The sequence below is a fragment of the Patiria miniata genome, unplaced genomic scaffold (assembly GCF_015706575.1).
Source record: "Patiria miniata isolate m_02_andy unplaced genomic scaffold, ASM1570657v1 HiC_scaffold_5, whole genome shotgun sequence".
Classification (NCBI taxonomy): Eukaryota; Metazoa; Echinodermata; class Asteroidea; order Valvatida; family Asterinidae; genus Patiria; species Patiria miniata.
Window position 1 is genome coordinate 35,553,092 of NW_024037072.1, and position 25,746 is coordinate 35,578,837.

Genomic DNA, 25,746 nt, shown 5'->3' on the forward strand with positions numbered 1-25,746 from the left:
TTAATGCAAGAAGTATTTGTAAATATTAATGTTCGTCGTATGTTTCACAAATGTAATCTTCCTTATGTGTTTAACTTGTAATACGGTACTTAACAATATTCAAGAAATTTAATAATTTGTTATGCATCCAGGGCCCCAATGGAAACCAGTTTTTCACTGTTTGGGCATATATATAATAGTCTGGGTAAATAAATAAATGTCTCCAACTTCGAATGTTTTTTTTTATCCAAAAGTTGAAGGGGGGGGGGGCGAAATCCGCCCCCCCCTCAACCTGGCCCTTTTAGGGTTTAAGCAATAATACATTGCAAACCTAATTTTGTAAAGAAATATATACATGTATTTATCAACATATGTTTATCAACATAAGTCAATTATCAAAGCAGCTGCTGTTTGTAATTCAGTAGTAATTCTTCAATAAGTAGCATTTTCAACTGCAGTATAGTTACAATATATTTCAAAAACTTTGGAGCATATAGCTTGGAGTTGCTATGCCCACAGTAGTTATGCAAGAACTGCGACTAATTATTCCATGATAATCCACGATTTCTCAGTGATGTGACCTGGGCGTGACATTTTCACTCAGATGCCGACAGTTCAGTCGCAGTACGAGCACATCGTAGGTCGACTTAAGAGTGGCTTAAACTTTTGTACATGTACATAACCACTATCAATGATGCAGAGAGCAAGATATATCTGGACCGAGGTGCAGATCCTACTAGCATGATTTCAGGAATGATACATTGCAAACCTAATTTTGTAAAGAATTATACATTTTTTCTTGTTGGTGAATTTCAAATCCCCGAAACAATTAACCAAAGAGAAACAAAACCAATTCTTGGCTAACACCACCAAAACGCACCTCAGATTTCTGTTTGTCATTTCATCTTTGGTTTCTGGGATCTACAGAACAGAAAAATAGATCAGATCTGCGATCTTCCCAACAAAAAAAAAGGCTTTCTTATTCAACAAACCAATACATTTATCACATTATATGGGTTTTCCCAGCCAATTTCCTAAAATGTTCATTCACTTCTGAAAATCGGTCATTCGTTTTCGTCTGAATTTGAGAATCGCTTTGATTACGCGTTGCATTTTCGCTACCAGAGCATTCGATTCCATTTCAGTTCAATCAGTTCAGTGATTGAGCAGCACCTTGCGTTTATGCTCATTCAGATTCGTTTACAAGACTTTTTTCGCTTTTAGAGGGCGATTTCAAACATTGGTCATTCTATTTCATTTTTAGTTTAATGTTATGGGATTAAAGATGTGCATTCAAAATCAGACGAAAATGAATAACCGATTTTCAGAAGTGAATGAATATTTTAGGAAATTGGCCGGGAAAACCTATGTTAAAGCAACTGCTGTTTTTGATTCAGTAAAACATTTCAATAAGAAGGATTTGCAACTGCAGCATAGTTATAATATATTTCAGCAATAATACATTGCAAACCTATTTTTGTAAAGAAAAATATACATGTATTTATCAACATACATTTATCAACATAAGCCAATTATCAAAGCAGCTGCTGTTTCTAATTCAGTAATATTTTTTGAATAAGTAGGATTTGTTCAACTGCAGCATATAGTTCCAACATATTTCACAAACTTTGGAGCTTATAGCTTGGAGTTGTTACGCCCACAGTAGTTATGCAGGAACTTGACCATCTTGGGCCACGAGTCCTCCATCGCTTTAGCTGTATCCTTGATAGTACCTCCATGGTCAACTACGCTTCCTGCAATAAACATGCAATGAGAAAACTGTATAGGTCATATCAGCTTCAGTCCAAAAATTGGGCCACCTTTCGAAATGATCGAAAGGGGCTATGCTCATAGTGATTTTTGGCAAGGTATGCACATCTAGAGCTGGAAAATGTGTGATAGCTTCAAGGGCGGATCCAGAACACAATTTTTGGGGGGGCCAAAAAAAATTTTGGTCCCCCCAAAAAGTGGGTCAAAAAAATTACGGCGTGGGGTTCAGGGCCCGCTTAAGGGCCCCGAAAATTTTTTGGATTCTAGATGCTCTGTGGTGCGATCTGAGGCAATTTCTGACCACTTTAACCAATGTTTTTTGAGGAAAAGATGGTGGTGTACTCATTGCCTGCCTTTATTGCGATGTCACATAAAAAAAAAAAAATTTGATTTCGTTTTTTTTTTGGGGGGGGGGGCATGGCCCCCTTTGGCCCCCCCCCCCCCTGGATCCGCCCTTGGATAGCTTTGCAGTGTGAGCGGTGGTAGTTAATTACCGCTTTTATTATTTTTTTTCAAAATGGCCATCAATATGCTTGTTTTATTGTGATAGCACCCAAAAAGCTGCCACCGCTGTAATGCTATCACATATTTTCCAACTAGGGTGCATACCTTGCCAAAAATCACAATGAACATTATACCCCTCATTTGATACCCACCAAACCCAGAGGCTGATGGCCTAGTATTGGCAGTTGACAGGCATGTGTTGTGGTGTGGTCCATGGGGTATTGTTCCCCAAAACGGAGACGTAAGTAATCATAAGTTGAGGTGTTTTTTTTTTTACCTGAGCTTGCATAAAACCATCACCATATTATAAACTAAAATTGTTTTGATGTAATATATTGCTAGTCCCAGTGGGCCAGCCAGTTGTCCTCGTTTTACCTATCTGACTGACTGACTGACGGACTGTCACTTGTGAATGTCACTTGTGAACCGGGGCAGTGGAGTGCCATCGCCTCGCTGTCTGGAGCATTGAACTTGTGCTCTGCAGGTAATTCTGCAGGTTGTGGGTTCGAGTCCAGCCTGGGGTTGTGGTGTGTGTGCCCTTGGGCAAGGCGCTTTGTCACTCACTGCTTCTCCCCACCCAGGAGTAAATGGGTACCTGTGAGGCAGAGTTGGTTACTGTGAGAGGTTGATTACGGCCAAGAGTGCCGAAATGGCTGCCTAGCGGCCGTGTATGCTCCCCAGGGAGTTGAGAAAGTTTCAGGAGTGTTTGCCCATTGAAACAGGGGTAATAATAATTGTAAAGCCCTTTGATACCCCGTTGCGATGTAAAAGCGCTATTATTAGTATACGTGTAATGGTACCACTAAGGAGACACGGTACAATTTCTTCGCACGATGAGAGACATCGGTCATTAGGGAGACATTTCCATGTCTCCCTAATGTCACAACTCCCCTTTAGAGGCACAATTTTATCGTTGCAATTAGGTTATATTTGTTGCTCCTGGTCTAATTAGTAAACATACCGAAATTCGTGGAAAAAGGTCGAGGGAATATTGGGTTAGGGCACATTTAAGTTGGAAAATTTAATTTTTTTGCACAAGTCTATGGGGATGTCTCCCAAATGTCCAATCCAGGGTAATTATTACTATTATTAATAACAAATGGGCCCAGGGACCAGTTTGCCCAGTCTAATTGCATGTAATTAAGAAAGCAAAAAGATAAATGATAAGTCACTTTGGCATTTGGGAGTTTTTTCTCAATTTTTACACTCGAATTATTGTTCAACTCTGAAGACAACATGTAATGCTTCGGTCATAAAGCTCGAATCTGGTTTGTTATGCTTACACATTCTCTGGGATCTATTCTAGCTGTTTATAAACTCGCTGTGAATTTCAAGGCAATTTACCTTGAGTTCAATAAGTGATGTATTAACCCTCCTGCTATTTACAGTCACAGACAGTCAAAATCCACTTCCACTCCCCCTAGTGAGGTACCTTAGTGAAAAAATCGTGACACAGTGGACAAAAGCACCATTTTTTCACCAAAGCATCTCCATGGTATACCTTTTCGAAAAAAAGACGGACGCAAAAAGTTGGATGATGGGAAGGGCATGTATGACGTCATTATGACGTCATCAGCTAATTATTATATGAAAAAAATATAAATTGATAATAATCTTTAGAACTACAAGCATTACAGCAACAAATGTGGTATTAAATTAAAGGGGACAGCAAGCTCTTTTATTTTAGTGGTATGTCATGGGGATGGAATGTAGTTAAGGGTGATTTTGTGGGTCAAATAAAACCCCTTTTTGGTCAAAAGACATGTTTTTTAGGCTAAAATCATGGATTTTGGGTAGTCACATGGACACTTTGTTTAAACATGCAAACGGTATGTGGTATTGTGAGATGTTATTTTTAAGTTCGAGAGAAAAGTTCAAATTCTATGCCAAAAGAGTTTTTGCAATTGATTATTAGTATCATAAATATGTTTAAACTTGTTCCAAAGATAAGCGGAAAAGTGAGGGATCTTATAGCGAGCTACATTAGTAACAAAAATGCTAAGGATCGTTACATGGTATTTAAAAGCACCATTTTTTCACCAAAGCTTTGCCAATGTGTTACGATCATTTTAGGATGCAAAAAATCAGATGACAGGAAGGGTACTTTATGACGTAATAATGACGTCACAATATACTACCGAGCTTGTACAGTAATTAATTGTAGAAAATAAGGTCGTGAAGCGTTGTGATGAGACTCCAAGTAATTAATTTGACATTTTGAGGGTCAGGGAATTGAAGAGTGATATAATCAGTGACATTTAAGTAACAATAAGCTGATTTGCTCTTGCAGTGACGTCACTATTTTCAAATTTTCTTGAAAAATCTAAGCATTTTTGATTATGGACAAAAGTGCTACAATGACGGTATTTGTCACGCAGAAAATAAATTGTGTGAAATTGTGCGGCTCCTTGAATTTGGTCTTTACCACATCCATTTGTTTTGACCATTTACTATAGCTGGAAGACGTAACATTCTTATATGTGTTGTATATTACCGGTAATGAGGTATGGGTTAATAGGAGCCAGACAGAAAGGAACGTGGTAACTTGAAATAGATTAACAGAGTGGCCGGAAAAGGTGATGGTACGTCTTTTAACAATGTATTACAAACGGGGGCCGCCCGATAGTCTGAAGGTCCAATAGTCCGATGGTTCTTTAGTCCGAAGGTTCGATAGTTCAAATGCACAAATTTTCCATAACGGGGTTTCGTTAGTCCGAAAATGAAATAAGGTTCGTTAATCCGAACATTTGAAGCAATAGTCCGAAGGTTCATTAATCCGAAGGTTCATCAGTCTGAAGGTTTATTTATCCGAAGGTTCGATAGTCCGAATTTAAGGTTAATCATCAGTCCGATGGTTCAATAGTCCGAAACGAAAATAACAAGCCCGCGGGAACGGAGGGTGCTGTGGGTGCTGCACCCCCAACTTTTTGGATCGGGGTGCTGAAATATGCTTCAGCACCCCCTACTCTCGGGCAAAAATGTGTTCCAGCCAGCAGTGTTCTACGACGTTGAAATTGCGCCGCTGCGCTATACATTATGCTTGCTCTAAAAATATCTCCTTCGTTTTGTTCGTTTCTAGTTTTGCCGCGGCTAAGCGCGGCGCTTCGAACGTCTAGCACAAAGTAACACTGTAAAATATCAGGAGGTATTTTCTAAATTGTCAGGCAGTGCAGAATCGATACTTCTCTCAAGGTATCTAAAATCATGACATGTCTATGATATTTCCGCCATAATGGAAGCTTTGACCCGAAAAAAATAACCTCGGCTATTGACAATGGTGGCAAAGTTGATTATGCTTGCCACGATTTTTTTCATTCGATCTTTCAATAGGGGCAAAGTTCATACCTTTCCCCTGAAGGTTTTTCTTTTCATTTAAAAGTTTCATTGACGTTGCTAGCATTCTGTACTCAACATTAACAAATATCAAGGTTCACACACATCCCAACCTAATAGGAGTGGGACGGGCTTCCATTGAAACTAGTTCCAGTGTAGTTTCGTTTTAATAAAAAAGCTATTCATGTGTTACCCTTTGCAAGTTTTTTTCTCATAAAAACTCAGTAGACCGATAAATCCTTGCCTAGCCCTAAACTTGCCACCTACCGATCGTAAACATAAAGACGCATTTGGTCTGTTAGTCTTTTATATTTGCCATTCCCTGTAACAAACAAATAACACTGCAAATATATCAAGAGCTACATCGTTTAGGCCTATGTGAATATTTTTATGAACAGAAATTCACCCGCTTCCAGTGGAACCATTTTGTTTTAACTTGAACCAAAAAACACCCTTTCGGGTTTTAGAAGTTTAAGTATATACTTCAGTATATTTCATCACAGTGCATCCAGAATCCAACATTTTCAGGGGCCTTAAAGCAGGCCCCTGGCCCTGTGGCCCCACGCCGTAAGGGCTCGGAAAATAAAACAAAATATACACGACGGAATTTACTAAATGTAAGAAAGCAGCCTAGCAACAATATTATTTACATGCGATGTCATGCATAATGATACAATTCTTTGTCCAGAATTAAATGGAACAAAGAATGGAGATAAAAAATACAGGGTTTTCGACTTTTCAGTACACTAGAAACGTTATAAGAGCAACAGTATATTCTAAACAAAAACGTGAAATAAATTGTCTTTATAATCTCAAAAAAACGTTTGCTAAAAAGTCGCGGCGCTTCGAACGTCTAGCACAAAGTAACACTGTAAAATATCAGGAGGAGGTATTTTTTATATTTCAGGCAGTGCAGAATCGATATTTCTCTCAATGTATCTAAAATCATGACATGTCTATGATATTTCCGCCATAATTGAAGCTTTGACCCCCCCAAAAAAAACCTCGGCCATGACAATGGTGGCAAAGTTGATTATGCTTGCCACGATTTTTTTTCATTCGATCTTTCAATAGGGGCAAAGTTCATACCTTTCCCCTGAAGGTTTTTCTTTTCATTTAAAAGTTTCATTGACGTTGCTAGCATTCTGTACTCAACATTAACAAATATCAAGGTTCACACACATCCCAACCTAATAGGAGTGGGACGGGCTTCCATTGAAACTAGTTCCAGTGTAGTTTCGTTTTAGTTTTTTCTCATAAAAACTAGGTAGACCGATAAATCCTTGCCTAGCCCCAAACTTGCCACCTACCGATCATAAACATAAAGATGCATTTGGTCTGTTAGTCTTTTATATTTGTCATTCCCTGTAACAAACAAATAACACTGCAAATATATCATGAGCTACATCGTTTAGGCCTATGTGAATATTTTCATGAACAGAAATTCACCCGCTTCCAGTGGAACCATTTTGTTTTAACTTGAACCAAAAAAACACCCTTTTGGGTTTTATAAGTTTAAGTATATACTTCAGTATATTTCATCACAGTGCATAATGATACAATTCTTTGTCCAGAATTAAATGGAACAAAGAATGGAGATAAAAATACAGGGCTTTCGACTTTTCAGTACAGTAGAAACGTTATAAGAGCAACAGTATATTCTAAACAAAAAAGTGAAATAAATTGTCTTTATAATCTCAAAAAACTTTCGCTAAAAAAGTCATATGAAAGTGGCTAGGAATCGCCTCATATTGCACCACAGAGCATCCATATTCCAAAACTTTTAGGGGCCCTTAATTTTGTCCGTCCTTTAGAAATTCCAGCACCCCCTGGCAAAAGTTTGTTTCAGCGGGCTTGAAAATAAGGTTCAATAGTCCAAAGGTTCGATAGTCCGAATCGACAATAAGGTCCGATAGTCCGAATCAACAGTAAGGTTCGATAGTCCGAAGAGTCATACTGACGAACCGTATTGCCCATTCGGACAATCGAACCTTATTCTCAATTCGGACTATCGAACCTTTTTCTCAATTCGGATTATCGAACCCTATCGTCCATTCGGACTATCGAACCTTCGGATTATCGAACCTTCGGACTACTGAACCTTCGGACTACGAACCTTTGGACTAATGACCCTTCGGACTAGAGAACCTTCGTACTATCGGGCTGTAACCATTACAAACACAATACCAGTGCAGCAAGTCATGTCCTGCAGTTTGTAAGGGTTTTTAGTTTGGGACGTGAAAAAGACAAACAATTATCCATGATGCACAAGCACAAGTGTGTTTCTCGATTAAATGCACCATCCTTGTCGTTGATGGACCGTCTATCCTATTGAAGTATCCATCAGACATCATCTTCTGTGTTACACGAGCAGAGGATCTCTGAAGGTCCACTGTGTGAGTAGTTTATCCTTTCTTGTTTCCACAAAGCTGGATTGCGACTGAGATCGTGCAAATAAATAATCTTTAAAAAAAGCTTCATCTGTAGTCTTGTTTATTAACTATTAGAGAGTTTGGTAAAAATGAACAGAAGTCTTTGTAGAAATTGTAGATATAATTCATCTTGCGTAAAATATACCTTTGCAAGTTTACAAACTTCCACAAAACGTATTATTTTGCAACATTGGAACGTATAATTGGTTTGAACATTCTACCTTTTTATTGCTTATGTGAACTGTTACTATCGTATTTCAGGACAGTCATCATGGATTGGACTGCTTGCATTATCTGCATGCAAACTACACCAGAAAAACTATGTTGTCCACAAAAAGGTTTAAATTGTAATGCCGGAGAAGTATATGCTCAATTCCTGGCTAATGTTGAAGGGTTTAGGGCAATAAATGCATTGCCAGTTGATGTAGAATACGGAGCTGAAGGGACAGTAGAAACTTTTGTGGAAAATAATGCCTCGTGGCGTCATTCCTGAGGTAACATTTATGAGATAATCATGACGTAAGACATTGCATTTTAACGAATCATTGATCACAACAGGGGATAGGAGCGAGGGTCAAATGTACATGTACATACATGTTTAATTTATTACATTATATTAGAAAACATCCCTCATTTTATCAAACTATTTGTATTTAAATCTTTTAAAGAACTAAGAACAAAATTGGCAACTGCACTGATTTCCTTGATCTCAGAAACGTATATTAAATGTAAAAAAAACGATCCACGGCTTATTCCTAACTAATATCTCAATTTTAATGTATAAGTGTGTAATAATTAGCCGATGACGTCATAATGATGTAATAAATGGCCCTTCAAATCATCCAATTTTTGTATCCTACCTTGTTTTCGAAAAGGTAAACAATGGAGATACTTTGGTGTGAAAATGGTGCTTTTGTCCACCCGTGTCACGATTTTATCACTATTAAAGGTACCTCACTTTTCCGCTTATCTTTGGAACAAGTTTAAATATTTAAGATACTAATAATCAATTACAAAAACTCTTTTGGCATAGAATTTGAGCCTTTCTCTCTGACTTAAAAACAACATCTCACAATACCACATACTGTTTGCATGTTAAAACAAGGTGTCAAAGTGCCTACCCAAAATCCATGATTTTAGCCGAAAAAACAGGTCTTTTGACCAAAAAGGTTTTTTTGACCCACAAAATCACCCTCAACTATATTCCATCCCAATGACATACCACTCAAATGAAAGATCTTGTTGTCCCCTTTAATTTGATACCAATCTTGTTGTTGAGATGCTTGCAGTTCTGAAGATTATTATTAATTTATATTTTTTCATGTAATAATTAGCTGATGACGTCATAATGACGTCATACATGCCCTTTCCATCATCCAATATTTTGCGTCCTTCTTTTTTTCGAAAAGGTATACCATGGAGATGCTTTGGTGAAAAAATGGTGCTTTAATTTGTCCACTGTGTAACGATCCTTAGCATTTTTGTTACTAATGTACCTCACTACCCTGCTACACTTTTAACAACGGCTGTCACCAGCAGTCAGATCATAATGCCAACCAAGCACTGTGACTAGTCAAACTGGGTCAACAGACAAAGTAGGCAAGTCGTGGTCACACCTGTTTTATCACTCACCCAGAGTCAAAGCATAGCTGCATCAAGTTACTTAAACATTCACAGCCAGTCAATCCTGCTTTATAATGTATAGGCTGGGAATTCTTAACTGTTGAAAACAGTACACTTGATTGTTATTGACTGAAAGTACTACTTGGTATGTATGTTTGCATACATAGGAGGGTTTGATGAGCCATTTAAAACGTATGTTACATAAGCAGTTCTCAACCAGTGGATTTCACTGTACAGAAGTCATAACACTTTGGCAAATGTTGGCTCGGGGGGGGGGGGGGGAATCTGCCCTGGATTATATGGTCTCTTACCAATGGCAATTGAATAAACAACCATGGCCACTGGAGAATATAGAACCTCAATCAGATGTCCGGCACCAGGATAGGTCAGTAGTTGATAGTTGTGACGGCCATGTCTCGCTAGGCGCTTCATGGCTTCCCGTGCGTAGTAACAACTGTCCCAGAGTTCGTCACCCTCTCCAGTGATGAACAGAAACTGGCAATTTGTGGCATTTTCAATCTGGTGAGCAGGCCAAAAACACAGGGCGAGTCAAAAAAGTGGAACCTAAACCCCAAAAATTATATTTCATATTTTTACAAAAAGCTACTTCGGAGATGAAAAAAGTACTGAAATTGCTCAATCCATTCAAAGAATATCATTTTTGAAACACAATGACCCTAAATCCCCTTTGGTCCAAAAATGTGATTTCAAGAATTGTCGTCACCATTGTCTCCAAACATCACCAGCGATAAATCCTAAGTTTAAAGTTAAAAATATTCAACAAAGTCCTTTTGAAGGCCCCTCTTTTTAAAGAAAAGTGGATTTTATGATTCATAATGTTTGCCTAACCAGGGTTGTTACTAAAAACACTGTGTACTACAGTTGTTGACAGTTGTTCAAACAAGTATTCTGTGTCTTTTTCTTTGTTGTTCCAAACAGAATATACAATAAACTGCTGGTTTTGTGTGTGGCCGGAACAGGTTGTAGGGTCATTGTGTTTAAATGGTGATATGTGATGCGATCAAGCTACATGAGTCGTTTGTCAGGAATTGGAGATACAGGCCAAAATAGGGCCACTTCATCACATCACTTCATCACATCTCTTGGTGTTCCAACTTCCATAATTGTTGAACTAACGATGGTATCAGCATGCGGTTTTCACAGCAGTATGCAGTAATGCTGAGATTGTGCTCTTTTCAAATCTGTAATAAAACTTTTTTTGACCGGGGTTGACAAACAACTCATTTAGCTTGATCGCATCACATATATTCTTTGAACGATTTGAGTAATTTCAGTAATTTTTTTCATCTAAAAGGAGCTGATGAAATTGATTTTTGTACATGTTGTAATGTTTGGTGCTACGTATTTTTTTTAATATGAAATACATTTGTTGGGGTTTGGGTTCCAATTTTGTTTCACTCAGCCTGTACATCATGGATGAAAGTGCATCTCATCATTTAGTACTGTTATTGGATTCAGGGAACATGACTGATTAATGGTGGCAGCATGATAAAGGTCTATGGCATGCACTTCCCTGTGACGTATACCAGGCTAGGCACCGGCCGAGACAAAATTTGAGCAACTTGGAATAATCGGCAACTTCAAAAAGCAAGTGCCTAATTCAGAACGGCTCAATACAAAGTTTGTGGATTACCCTGTAGATGGTATGATTGTCCTCTTCCATATCATAGATGGCCTTGAAGGTGTCAAACAGACTTTGGGCACCTTCCGTTGGTGCAGGCTTCATGCTGCCTATGTCACATCTGCAAGGTTTGAAAATAGGTTATTGGCTTTTCCTCTCACTATTTGTATTCAGAAGACAGAAACAGTAAACACATAACGCGGTCAAAGGAAGATTTGCTAAATTGTTACTACTTTTAAGAAAAATTAAGATTCCAGAAAGTAGGGCTAGTTTCCTTTCTTACTAAAATATTCATGGCAAATTCAAGTAGGTGATACTTCTCAAGCTAATCACATGTTGTTAATCTGTTGTTATTGGAATCACACAACCAACTTGCTAAGAATCATGTTAGTATGGGCTTCACCTTCAACTCTATACACATTGTACATTATCACATGAGCATTTGCTAATTGTGGGGCTGGAGGAATGAAATATATTCTTTTGCATTTCAAGCCCACCGGGTGGAGAGTTACCCATCACAAGCCTCTCGAGATCCCAAGGTATGTTTACCTTTCTAACAATCCTACCTAAATCAAACACTATACACATGAATCCAACAGAATTTCTCTTTTCCATTGGATTAAAAACTTTCACCATGTTCAAGAGCCATCGTGCTCCGAGTTAGACTGGCTTGGGGCCAGCATTAGTACGCTTTTGTCTTTTCAGTTTTCAGAGGACTGAAAGTGTAGGGTCTATTCTAACATTTTGCATCTATCATAGACAGGGTTCTAGCCAGGGTGAAATTATAGCGTAGGGGTAATTTTGGTTCAACGACTAATGCGAGCGCGGAGCGCGAAGCCCTTACGGCGTGGGGTCCGGGGCCCGCTTAAGGGCCCCGAAAAATTTTGGACTCTAGATGCTCTGTGGTGCAATCTGAGGCAATTCCCTGCCACTTTCCCCTGATTTTTTTTTTAGCAGAAGTGTTAAAATTATAAGAAATTTTGTTTTATTTGTTTCAATGATTGATAGTCTTGCTCCTGTAAAGTTTCTTCTGTTTTCAAATTTTAGATTGTTATCTTGTATAAATTGTTCCAAGATCGATGCTTTCTGATGTTTAACCATTTTTAGTAGTTCCTCAATGTTTTATAAAAAATTGGGATTTACTTTGTCAATATTAAGTGCGAGAACAAATCGCATGAACATTTCATATTTTGCGTTCATATTTCAAGAAGCCTTGTGTTGTGTAGCGCTGCCGTAGTAGCAGTAGTTCCGATTTTAAATTTGTAAATAAAACCATCCGATCGGCAGGGAGAGAAATTGTAAAACCATGGAGGTCCCAGACAGAAAAAGTTGTCGGCGATTGCAATTTCAATATGCTACAACACAATGTGAAGGAGAAATCTCATTTTTGTTATGTTAAAAAATATAATTGTAGATAATGACGATGAGAAATAATCACCGGGAATTGCTTCCTATCCCGGCCGCGGCCGGCCCCGGCGTGCGGGCGCGGCGCGGGCCAGCTCACACCGGCTACGCCGGCGAACTACGCGACCAAATTTTCCCTCAGCATTTGAGAAAGCAACGCATTCGTGGAGCGCTAAAAACTTGCTTTGTTGCAATACTTGCTAATTGGTTTTGTCCTAAGAACAAACAGATCCGTTTTTACTACCAAACTTATCGAACTGTTATTATCAGCAACGAGTAGTGTGGTCAAAAATTGAAATTTTCGACAGCGACATTCTTCGAGAAGAATTCTTCACGTGCGGCCATCTTGTGGACGGATCCATTGATATCGTAGGGGTGCTTAACCTTTCTTTGGACATCGTTTCTCGAATAAATCCTTTACGAAAATTATGTTCCGACGTGAAGAACTTATTTTCAAACAGTAACATGTTTCGGACTTGATAAAAAGTATTATTTTTTATTTTAAAACAGTTGAAATGCTTGTAAATATTGACCTTTATAGGAAAGCACACCCGATACCGCAAAATGGTGTGGTCCACAGAGCGCTCTGTACGTGACATGGTGACACGTACGTCGTACGGAGCGCTGTATCTACGCAGCACAAAACAGCACGTGCTTATTGCTACATGTATCATAGCGAATGCGTGTGGCGCAGCATCACGGTAGGGGTATCGTACGGGTTACGTGCGGTGGGATCGTTGTTTATTTTTCGCTGTGTCGTACGGCCAGTGCGCAATGCTCAAAGTCGCTGCGCTTGTATACGAACAAACGGCAGATTTTTTTTTTTCGCAACCAAAATTTATAGCGTAGCGGTTGCGTAGCGGCGCGATTTAAGCGTAGCGCTTATTTCCGAAAGCGTAGCGGGTGCTAGCGCTATTTGATGCCTGGCTAGAACACTGATCATAGATATAAAACTAATCCGAACTGAAACTGGTCTGAACTTCCTGAATCCGACCCGACCAGACCCCACCCGATAAAAAATCAAGCAATAACTGACCTGAACCAACCGGAAACTGAACCGAAACCCCCTCCTCCCTCCTCCCCCCCCCCCAAATTTTTTTTTTAAAACCCTGAATATCTGGCCCGTGAAACTGTGTCTGTTTTTTGTGCCTGAACAAAATCAATATGTCTCTTGGTAACGAATCATATCATATAATACGGTACAGTGAAGAGGCATAAGGCCAAAAAAAAGTCTCCGGTTTCTGGTATGGAGCTTGCCCCCAAAAAGGTGCGGCGACACGGCTTTTTTTTTTTTTTTTTACTTTTTTCCCGTCAAATGTCGGCTGATGACTGCAAATGGTGCCCGACTAAATTTAGTGCAAAATGTGTGGGAGCCCAGAGAGGCCGCATAAAGCTTATACTCGATCGTAACCCCATCTAAAAACTGGTTAAAATTGTGCAGCAGCAGGATTCCAGTCAAACTAGTGAGTTTGGCAGTTTAAGATAATATCTTACATTGAAATTTTTTTTTTTAAATTTTGCCGACGCGCATGGCTCAGGCGACGCGTGCGCATACCAGAAACCGGAGACGTTTTTGGGGGCCTAAGGTGAAGACCAACACGTTATAGACTGTGCGTGATCGCCGCAATGCACGCATGCACAATCGCGCAGTGGAATGACATTGGTCATTCCAGGTACAATAACTCTAGTCTGCCTAAAAAAATTTACCGCGTGAATTGCTGAACTGTTTCTGGTTTTGTTTTGGTTTATTTGGTTTATTTTGGGGTTTTTTCACATGATGGCTATACTGACCCAACCCAAATATCGCAAACGTAAAACCGAAACTAAAACCAACCCCACCTGACTGAAATGATGGAAAAATTGACCCGACCCGACCCGAAGTCGGTTTCGGGTCGGTTTCAGTTTGGGGTCAGGTTTGCACAACATTAGTCTACTCACGTTATATATGGCACTGGCACTCCATTCACTGTGAGAGGAAACAGCGTATGAACATGACAGCCATTGATAGAGATTACTGCTCTCACCTAACAAACAAGTAAAATGAAAATTAGTTTAGTCTTGATTGATGTATAACACACAGAAGACCGTATGGGGGCCTGTCACACAAGCAATTAAAGGGAATGTACAACATTTGCTTTTGCTGCATTTTCAAAAATCAATGGATTTGGAGGATTAGTATGTTATGGCAAATGTTGTTAAACTGACTTGTTTCACGTTTTGGGCTTGTACATGCAGGAAAAACCAAGAAAACCCATCATGTTCTTGTAGTCTGGTTCCCTGACCCCACTTAAGATGAAACGGAGCAATTTATAGACTTTTGGGAATTGTAAGGTCAAGAATCAGTCTAGAAGGCTTGTACCCCTTCACAGGCAGGTGTGTAATCAATTGCAAACAAAATGCGATATGAAAAATTAGGAACAGTTTTTGAAAAAAGCCAGTTTTTTTCCAACGTTGGTCGGCCGACCGGCGTTGGAAATATACACTTTATCTTGAAAATGGAGGATTGAAGCTAGGCAAGTGGAACTTCAAACCTACTAGAGAAAACAGTTTAACAACCTATCCAGGCTGCATCTTGAGCTCTGACTGAAAGGCGGGCGATAAGAAGATTGTGTCTCTTGCAGGATGCCGCGCTTCGCGAGGCATCCGCTAGTCAGTGCGCCCTCAACTGACCTATTTTTGAGAAGGGGTTCATTATACAGTCAGGTTTCAAAATGCCTATACCTTTTGGAGTGTTTTCATAGAGGTGTTGTTGTAATATTTAACTATTCAAAGTCTCAAAGAAACAAATTTGCCAAAAAAGCTAAACAAAACAAACCAATCATTTCTTCCTGTGCTAAGTGTGACTTCAGAGGACAGTGAAATTGGTGCGTATACCGGTATATGTGGTCGTCCATATACTGGATGATCAGATAATCAGAGTTTTTAGGCCTTAGGCCAACAAAAAGAATAGTTCTGCTTCCGATTACATGCCTTTCAAAAATAGGGTCGGTCGGTCGGAATATTTTTTTTTTTTGCCAATTTTTTTTATGCAGATTGAATGGGGTATTCAATTATATGCAAAGTTTTAGCCTGAACTATTTCCATTGCACTACGAAAGCTATACACAAAATGGTCACAAAAAGTGAATAAAACCTACCTTAATTATCGTCAATATATTTACGTTCGATAATTCGTAAAAAAATTGTGGAAAATTCAGGTCGTTCGCACCATATGCACAACGCTAGTCAAGAAGGGGAGCTGGCCAAAACTCCGAAGTGTGTGATGCACTGTACATGTACATGTACATGTGCCCGCGGCCAACGGGTCGAACATTTCAGGAAACACGCTGCATTGTATCACTCCAAATACGAGTAGTGCGATCTCAAAATGAACTCTTGAGCAAGGAAAATACATACACAGACAAGCTATATCAAATCTGTGAATTTACTTGCAAAAATGTTCTTTCTCCATCGGTGTTTTTGGCATTTTTACGATGTCTTCTTGGCATTTTTACGATGTCGAATCCGACCAGTTGACAGAGCACGTGCCTGCGCCTGCATAGCCATGCTAGCGCTATCGATCGCATAGCCGTGTACAGACTAGTCACCGCATTTTCATCATTGGCCCCTGCGCAGCGTGGCGGGAACCAGTCGTCGCCGCATTGCGCTTATTACGCACGTGATTATAGACATTGAATTGCGAAGTAGTTGAATCGTGAAGCGAATTTGTAAAAATAACGGAGGTTTCTTTTGAAAAAATAGCGAATGTAAGTAAGAAAACAATAAATACAAGCATTTTTTGATGCAAAAGGGTTGTTGAGAGGTATTTTGTGAAGACAGACAAGACATTTATTTTTATTTATTCAATCTTTTTTTTTTTTTTTGACTTGCCGACAAAACTTTTAGGGTCGCAGCCTAAAAATAGGGTCGGTCGGGTAACCGGAAGCAGAACTATTCTTTTTTTTGGCCTTATACAAAGAATGTGACACCCAGACATCAAACAGACAGACAGACAGCACGACAGACAAGACAGACATCAGACAGCAGGATCTTTTAATAAAGGATTCCCGGATGTCTCAAAATCAACATCAAAACATTGATTTTTTTTTGGCTAAATCAATTGTTATGGCTCTCGTTAGTAATCAAAACTGAAATGAGGTAAACTTACAATTTTTGACTGAAACAAAAGGAAAAAACAATTATATTCAAAACAATATGACCACCTTTTAGTTTACTCAAGCTGCAGTTTTGATGCTTTCTTCATGTGTGGGTTTTAGAGTTCAAAAATGGCCAACGAAAAAAAAAACTTTAAGAAAGTTATCAAAGCAAATGATTGGCTTCCTTCTTAGCTTTTATTACCATGTTTTGTGTCATAAACCAACTTGTCCATGCATGTAGTCCCCAAAGTCAGAAATGCAGAGATTCCATAATGATTTGATCTCAGATTTGATTATATCCCACAATGCAAATGTTAAGATTACATGAAATGTGCAAATCTTGTATAGTTGTGGACTTGTTTATATTCTACATTTTAATGATCTTTGCAGTGATAATCACTATTGGGAAATGGGTTTTAAAGCCAAAAATAGCGCATTCGAGTCAAGAATGCTCTTTTAAAGAATCCGTATCACAAGTATCTTGTGGGTGGCACAGCAAAAGTACGTATTTTTGGGAGATATGAAGCGTTTTTTTTTTACCTTTTCTGGAAAATGAGCTGCCATGGCAAAGACTATCTGTGCGCCAGAAGACACCCCTACCATTCCAATGCCACCCGGCCTCACAAAGGGCTGACCACATAACCAGTCAACAGCTTCCTTCATAAACATAAACAAAAATCAAATCAAATTCAGTAAATAATTTTTAAAACCTTCCCCCTCTGCCTGGCAATTTCATCAATGCCATCCCCGGACCAGAGCAGTCAAAATATATCAAACGGCTGTTTTTAACAACAGGTGAGTGCTTCCTGCCTACGCAAACATACAATCTGTGCCAAGTTGTTCTTGCAGTCAAAATCAATCAAGTGACTGTTTTCAACCCTTAAGAATTCCCAGCCTATATAAAGCAGGATTGACTGCGTTGGACTGTTTAAGTAACTTGATACAGCTATGCTTTGACTCCAAGTGAGTGATAAAACAGCTGTGACCACAACTTGCCTGCTTTGTCTGTTGACCCAGTTTGACTGGTCACAGTGCTGGCCAGACATATGATCTGACTGCTGGTGACCAGCCTTTGTAAACGTATAGCAGGGGAAGTGGACGGGGGTCTACCCGATGTTCCCCAATACCTATGTTCCCCAATACTGATGTTCTCCGAAATCCTTAGGATTAGGGTTAGGGTTAGGGCTAGGGTTATAGGGTAAGGATAACAGGGAACATTGGTATTGGGGAACATAGGTTTGGGGGACACAGGTATGCACCAAAGTGGAAGTAAATTTAGACTGTCTGTGACAGCTTAAATAACAGCAGGGTTAAAGACAGGATTTACTGGCTGATTGTTAGGCTGCATCCGAATCAACTGTCTAGAGCTAAGTCCAGGTCTGCGGCCATTGAAAATGCGCGGGGACGCGCTGACAATAGACGTAGCCGTAGCTCTGGAAGCCCGTTTCGGACACAGCCTTATAAAACTTGATATAGCCGTGCTTTGACTGTAGGAGATTGATGAGCCAACTGTGACTACCAGTCACCGGCTTTTGTCGGAAGATGGAATTTGACTTGTTACTGTGCCTATTGAAGCATGATCTGACTGTTGGTGACTATAGCCTGCGCTAAAAGGCATAGCAGGGGAACGGTATTGAATTTTTGACTGTCTGTGACTGATCAAACAAAAATTGAGTTAATCTAGTTCTGCTCCTAGTCCGAAAATTTGGGACGCGTCATCAATACTGTGTTTGAGAGTCCCCAAACTTAAGGTTTTCAAAACATGCAAGTCAAGAAAATAGACTCGCACATCAAACAACCACTCCAAAAAATGTGCACTGGTCTATTACTACACATCACTCCATAGTCTGCCGCCAGACCACTGAAGGGTCAATCTTTTCAAACAGCTGGACATGTACAAGTCACGTCTTAGGCTTCAAATTGAAATCGCTTGGCTTCACTCTCAGGTGCAAAATATCGAAGAAAACTTTCCTTTACAAATTAAATTGAGACTTCAAATTTGGCTGGTGAAATACTGAGGACCTTGTCTTTGCCCGATGAAAATTCTGGAGAATTGTGTCGGCTAATTAAGAGTGAGTATAAGTTGGCCTGAATTCGTTTTGCATGTTTTTCTGCACTCAAGGCAGATTTTCATCAAACCTTGAAATATTCCAGCTCCAGGTTCCACATGCTAGCAGGTAGGTCATCATAGCTGAAGTACGGCAGAGCGTAACAGGCCAGGCCACGAGATGCCAGCATAGCTGCTCTAATCTCTATCAGTCCGCCAGTGGAGCCAAACATGTCGATCACACCAGGGAACGGACCTGAACCTGGTACCACAGAAACAAATACAATTGGTCACAATCGGCATCTGCCCTTTATCAGAGTTGAAATGACTGGAGTCAATGACTCGATTCAAGTCCGACCCGAGTCACAATTGTTTACGACTCGACTTGACTCAACTCCAGTTCCTAAAGGCAAATGACTCGACTCGACTCAAGTCACTGTGAGCAAATGACTCGACTCGAGTACCTCATCAGAATGACTCGACTCGACTCGACTCGAGGAAGGCCAATAAGACTCGAGTCCCCAATTAAAAGCAAAACTTTGCGAAAAACATTTGCAATGACGTACGCCGGTGCCGGTTTTTGTTCACGTCACGTTAGAATCTTCGCGAATAATGTTACATACATGTACATACGTGGTTTGATCTGTGTCCCCATTAATTGAATGGTGATCAGCTCACACCCCCTTTTTTATTGTCATTAAGAGTCAAAGGTGGTGTCGCCACATGTGTAGTAGCCCAAATGTAAAATTAAAAAAGCCAAAAAAATGACTTTCTCTCTTGTGTTTATTTATTGTATAGTGTTCAAATATTTGCGACTCAAATTGACTCGACTTAAATACTTGACTCTACTCGACTCGACTACACACTGTGACTCGACTTGGCTCGACTCGACCTTCTTAAACTAATGACTCGACTCGAATTGAGTCACTTACGACTCGAGTCACAAAAATCAGTGACTCGTTACAACCCTGCCCTTTATCTTTATTGTTTGTGTATAACCAGCTTGATTTAAGTGTCAGATGTTTTTTTATACTGTGTTGTTTCAGCATAACAGGATTTGGTTCTTGGAGGAGGGGCAAGAAGTAGGCACGGGCGAAAGTTATTTTTCTGAAGTTTACCACTTTGACAGAAAATGATGATGATTTTACATAGTATCTATTCCCATACATTATCTGCAGATGACCCTGTGTGGTGCACTCATGATATTCAAGGGACGACAAATCGCCAAAAGCCTGCATTCCCATTGATTATTCGCAATGGAATGCATGCTCCTTCAACCTAATCACATGGAAGCAACGCTTCACTAGCAATGCCAAAATGACACTCCTGACAAGATTTTTAAGGTACTTGTACCTTTCGGTTTAAACAAAGTCCCCCTCAAGCGTCCGCTGTGGACCGTGATCCTCTCTACGTTTTGGCCCATGTACCGCCTCTCAGCTGTCGTGGTAGCCTCTGGTTCAGCCGTCTGTAGTTTCTTCGTATCCAGATGACCACGGTGTAGGGAGAGGTGTACCACCATGGGCTCTGTGACATCTTTGACAATGAAGCGGATGCCAAAGCGCTGGCCTGGTGAGGGGACCATGCTCCAGAACAGGCCCATTGGTTCAGCTCCTTGGAATGAAAAGAAGGCAATAGAGTAAGATTTGAGGCTTTGCATGGTGGAGATACTGAATAATGAAAGGTTTGAAAATTATTCGCACATGGTGTTTCTGCAAACCTTTCGTTATTTACAATGTAGAAGGAAATTGGATGACTGTATGTGGTAGCATTGGCAAACAACGACAAGTAGGCCTACTCAAAATCTCAACTACAAAATACTGCAAGGGGTTGTATCGTTATTGTACTAGCACCAAACCATGCATTGCTGCCATTATCTGGCCAAATAAAAAAAAAAAGTTTAGCGTCCCACAAAATTTTGCCCTCTTTGTCTGTTGCATCGATAGCCCATATAAGCTGGTATGTCATTTCACCAAGTCCATGAATGGCGGCCATTTAAAAAAATGGCAGCCATGTTGAAAAATAGCCTAGATGCATGGGCGCCCATTTTGGAGGGGAAAAAAAAGGGACCTCCCGTTGTTTTTTTTTCAAAATGGCAGCACACTAAACATCTTTAATTTTTTTTATTTGGCAGCCATTATCTGCCCTTTTACGGCCTTCTTTTTCTCATTTTTTTCTTTTTCAAGTTGGTTAAAACAGCAACCATTTTGTTTTTTCCACTTAAAGAGGTTGTGGAATGCTCGAAGACATTTCCGTTATTTTTTTTGGTATATGTAGCCTAAGGTGTGATGAAATAAAAACGACTATTGTTTCTGTCATGAAATGAGTACAAAGGTTACTTTTGAGAGCTATTTTTCAGGTCCTGTTTTGACCCGAACGTGCAATTTGTGTAAAAGTCGTCGTTGCAGGCAGCAAACAAAACACAGTAAGTCGTGATGTAATAAACAGGACTCGTATATGCTACTCTGCATCAGGAGTCCTGTTTATTACGTCACGATTTACTGTGTTTTGTTTGCTGCCCGCAACGACGACTTTTACACAAATTGCACGTTCAGGTCGAAAAAGGCATGACAGGACTTGAAAAACAGCTCTCAAAAGTACCTTTTGTACTCATTTTATGACACAAACAGAAGTCGTTTTTATTTCATCACATCTTAGGCTACATATACCCGAAAAATGACGGAAATGTCTTCGAGCATTCCACAACCTCTTTAATTCTCCAAAAACTTCATCAAAACTGGAAAAATGGCAATTACAATTACCGGTGTACGTCCCTCCTAGTGACATCTGATCAGGGACTGATACGACTCCCCTATCATCCGCGATGTAATGAGCATGGGCCTCAAACTTCACGAAACCACTCCTACGGGTTTCCTGCTGAACGAAAGATCTGTGAAAAAGCATAAAAAACAATCAATATACTGGTATTTAACAATAATCCTTCCTTGTCAGATGATATCTTATAAAAAAAACCTTATTTTAAAATATAAATTGGTAATCAACAATTTTAAGCCAAAAAAAACAAAACAAATAGACCAATTTATTTTTACATTTTGTTTTGGTATTTATCTGATGATTCAAAACTTTGAGTTTCAGTAATGGCACGTTGAACGAGTTTGCACCGGGGTTATTTTGACAGTGACAAGACCCAGGTGAAGGATTATTTTTCACGAACCTCTCTGCCAGATGGGCTCAGGCAATGATCTGCGGGTAGCACAACCTGATTTTTCCGGCCTCGCTTGCTGCGAGTGGGTCACCGACACATTGCGGGTTGCAGGTTTATCAGTCTTCCGATCTGAATTTCGAAAAAACTTTTGCGTGTATACACGTCCTCCGGTGCGAACTGGTTAAACAATTTTCATTTCTTCACAATGATTTGAAGGATGAAGTTATTTTCTCCAAGGTGAGCCTGAGTTTATGTCGAGTTATTCAGATAATTTTGGAGGACATGCACATGGGCAGTTTTATCTCACTTTTAATTGTCATTTTGTTTCAATGACAAGACAACTTGACATATTTTACTATTAAAATCACAAGTTGAGCTTGAAAACTTGTGAACTCAAATACAGAACGCTTAAAGGGCCCATGGCTTATGACATGAATTTTACTGGGGAACATATTTAGTTTGTGCAACTTTCTACTCCTCTAAAATGTATGAAAACCATTTGACAACAGCACTTTTACAAACATTTCAAACTTCCTGACAAATGAGGGCGCTGTCGCTGTCGCTGTGATGTCATTTCAGGAAGACACTGCTCACTCCAGGGGTTTTCTGTTCCAACTGTGACCCCAAAATTTGCTCATTGAAAACATTTGTGAGACAACTTTGCTCACTGTCTTACTGTCATGTACTGCAATAATAACGAATCACCAAAAGAACTGAAGACTAAATTCATGACAGCAAAATATCAAAAATTCGGCCAAATTTTGGTGCTGGAATAGCTGTAACATTGGGGCTTCTGCCTGATATGACATCGCAGTTTTACTCATGAATATGGACATTTGCAGTAGCATAAAAACCAAAGAGGCACCAAAATGCCCTTAAAAGTGGCGAAATGAAATTTGAAAATAAGGTTAAATGGGACAAAAAGGTGCATTTTCAAAGATTGCACTGAAAAAATTACATTACATGGGCCCTGTAAGTATTTTTTTTTTTATAGTCTTCATCATTTACCTGATGGTTACAGGGCTATTAGCCTTCATACCAGTTGCTCTTATAGTCACTTTACTGTCTACCAAGGATGAAAAAGGAGCAACTGTAAGGAGTCTAGGCTGGCGCATAGTGGACTCAAATTGGGAGGTAGACATCTAAAGTGAAGGGAAAAGAGATTTCAGTGGTTATTCAATGGTTCATATATATTCAAATATGTGATGCAATCAAGCTACATGAGCTGATGAGTCGCTTGTCGACCGAGGTCAATTTTTTTTTATTACGGATTTGAAAAGAGCACAATCTCAGCATTCTGCTGTGAAAACCGCATGCTGATAGTGATACCATCTTCATGACTGATGTACAATGTACGTAGCCTACAGTCAGTGACAGTACAGTTTTACACGTTTTGGACCGAACCGGGTTAAGGAGCGGAGATTTCAGCAGGGGGGGGGGGGGGCTTTCAGCAAAACTAGATTTGGTTATAATTATTATTAAGGAATATGGAACTCTTTCCCAAAAAATTCTGCTGAACTTTCCGCACAACAAATTTTTGTATACAAATAATCCGTCAAATTATTTAGCCGAAATTTGGATAGAACGGTCACTTGGTCACTGAATACATTTACCCACTGTAACCCCTACAGATATCGGGGTAGCTTGCCTACTCAGCATACGCGTGTTGCTTTTCCAGTTCCACAAAGTCGAGTTGTGTCACACCCCCGCGTACGGCAGTGGCGTAGCCGGGAATTTTTCAGTGGGGGGGGGGGGGGGGGGGGGGGGGGGGAGGGGGGGCGCTGGGGGGGCTGGAACATTTCATGGGGGGGGGCATCAAGCAGGGGCGTCAATCTCTTCTCAAAAGTGGGGGGGGGGGGACATACCTTGATCCAGTGGCGTAGCCAAGAATTTTTCAGTGGGGGGGCGCTGGAACATTTCATTGGGGGGGGGGGGGGCATCAAGCAGGGGCGTCAATCGCTTCTCAAAAGTAGGGGGGGGACATACCTTGATCCAGTGGCGTAGCAAGGAATTTTTCAGTGGGGGGGGGGGGGCGCTGGGGGGGCTGGAACATTTCTTTGGGGGGGGCGTCAAGCAGGGGCGTCAATCGCTTCTCAAAAGTGGGGGGGGGGCCATACCTTGATAATAACTGATGCAAGCGCGAAGCCCTTGCGGCGTGGGGTTCGGGGCCCGCTTAAGGGCCCCGAAAAAAAATTGGATTCTAGATGTCCTGTGGTGTGATTTGAAGCAATTTCTTACGACTTTCCTCCATGCTTTAACTAATATTTTCTTGGCAATAGATAATTATTTGAACATCGTTTTCGAGGTTGGAGACATTGAATCAGCTATAGGTATTCTAAGCTACTGGCGTGGGTTTTTTGATGCTCTGTGGTGTGATCTGAGGCAATTTCTTAACACTTTAACCAATCTCTCACAAAAGAGATTTATGAATCTCTCACAAAAGATAATAATTTAAACATAATTTTCGAGGTTTTCTCAGCTAAAGGCATAAGAAAGTTTTGTGAACATTGTTTTCGAGGTTGGAGTCATTGAATCAGCTACCAGAATTCTGAGCTATAGGCGTGGGGTTCAGGGCCCGCTTAAGGGCCCCGAAAAATTTTGGATTCTAAATGCTCTGTGGTCAGGGTGGTGCTATCTGAGGCAATTTCTGACCACTTTAACCAATATTTTCTAAGCAAAAGATACATTGTAGTACATAATAGGGCCCATGGAGTCATGTAGATCAATGATAATTTTTATAGAAACTCAAAATCTCAGTGGGGGGGGGGGGGGGGGGGGGGGGGGGGCACTGGGGGGCGACAAGGTTCATGGGGGCGGTCGCCCCCACGCCCCCCCCCCCACCCCCCCCCCCCCCCCCCCCCCCCCCCCCCCCCCCCCCCCCCCCCCCCCCCCCCCCCCCCCCGAGGCTACGTACGCCACTGGCGTACGGTATCATAGTTCATACTCACTCAAGAGATAGAGAGGGGTCCCAAAGTTACCCTGATATTGATGCGTAAATCTTTCTTACTGTGCAACTTTCTGTGAGTGTGAGAACCGGCGCTAACTGATTACTTTTTGACCAGACAAGCAACACGGCCGAGCAGAAACCAAGTTCAGCCAAAACTTTTACGGCATATTGGGAAATGGGAATTCTCTTGAGGGCGCCCTGCGTACCACGTACGGTCACAGGGGTGCAACCGGACCGTGCAAAAGTGCTAAATGCCCATACTTCAAAATTCTTTGTAAAATACTCAGAACTCTCACAGGTATTCAAGCTGCACAGAAAAATGATGATCATCATGTCACCTTTCATTTCTTTTCATTTGTTGGTGGGTTGACAATTGACTTTTCGAGAGAAGACGAACCCTAAGCTGAAAAGCGCCTCCCCCCCCCCCAGTCGCGACGCCCATCATGCCAATAACATCCAAAATGTTCAGAATTTGAAGCCACAAGTCCGGGCCGAACAGGTTCATTACCATATCTCTTCAATTCATCATTTTATGGCTCTCAGAACACCAAAATATAATATTTTGAGGGTATAACTTTTATCCATGAGTTCGGCGGACGGAGGGCTCAGTGCTGACTAGATGTGCTTAGCAAGCAGCTTAGCCGTAGCTTTGGTTTTCTGGGAGAAAATGGAAGAAATAATTTGGTTGGCCTACAGAAAAGCCAAGTATGATAAGAACCAACTACAATTCCTCCTTTCTGCGACTCTTGACGACATCAACTGGCTAA

General features: G+C 40.5%; 1 protein-coding gene across 3 annotated transcripts; it reads right to left on the reverse strand.

Moving 5' to 3' along the window:
- Positions 1–1,398: 1,398 nt before the first annotated feature.
- Positions 1,399–25,147, reverse strand: LOC119741693 (acyl-coenzyme A amino acid N-acyltransferase 1-like). 3 transcript variants are annotated; one of them, XM_038217548.1, is made up of 10 exons: positions 25,040–25,147; positions 23,041–23,174; positions 21,629–21,756; positions 20,223–20,480; positions 18,962–19,131; positions 17,363–17,479; positions 14,626–14,711; positions 11,296–11,404; positions 9,953–10,160; positions 1,399–1,733 (listed from the first exon to the last, which is right to left on the reverse strand). In XM_038217548.1, the coding sequence occupies exons 2-10, from the start codon at positions 23,172–23,174 to the stop codon at positions 1,615–1,617; spliced, it is 1,329 nt and encodes a 442-aa protein (XP_038073476.1). In that variant the 5' UTR covers positions 25,040–25,147; the 3' UTR covers positions 1,399–1,614. The 3 variants fall into 3 exon arrangements, with proteins under 3 accessions (XP_038073476.1, XP_038073475.1, XP_038073474.1); XM_038217547.1 differs by having other exon boundaries at positions 25,011–25,147; XM_038217546.1 differs by having other exon boundaries at positions 24,981–25,147.
- Between the last annotated feature and the right edge of the window lie 599 nt (positions 25,148–25,746).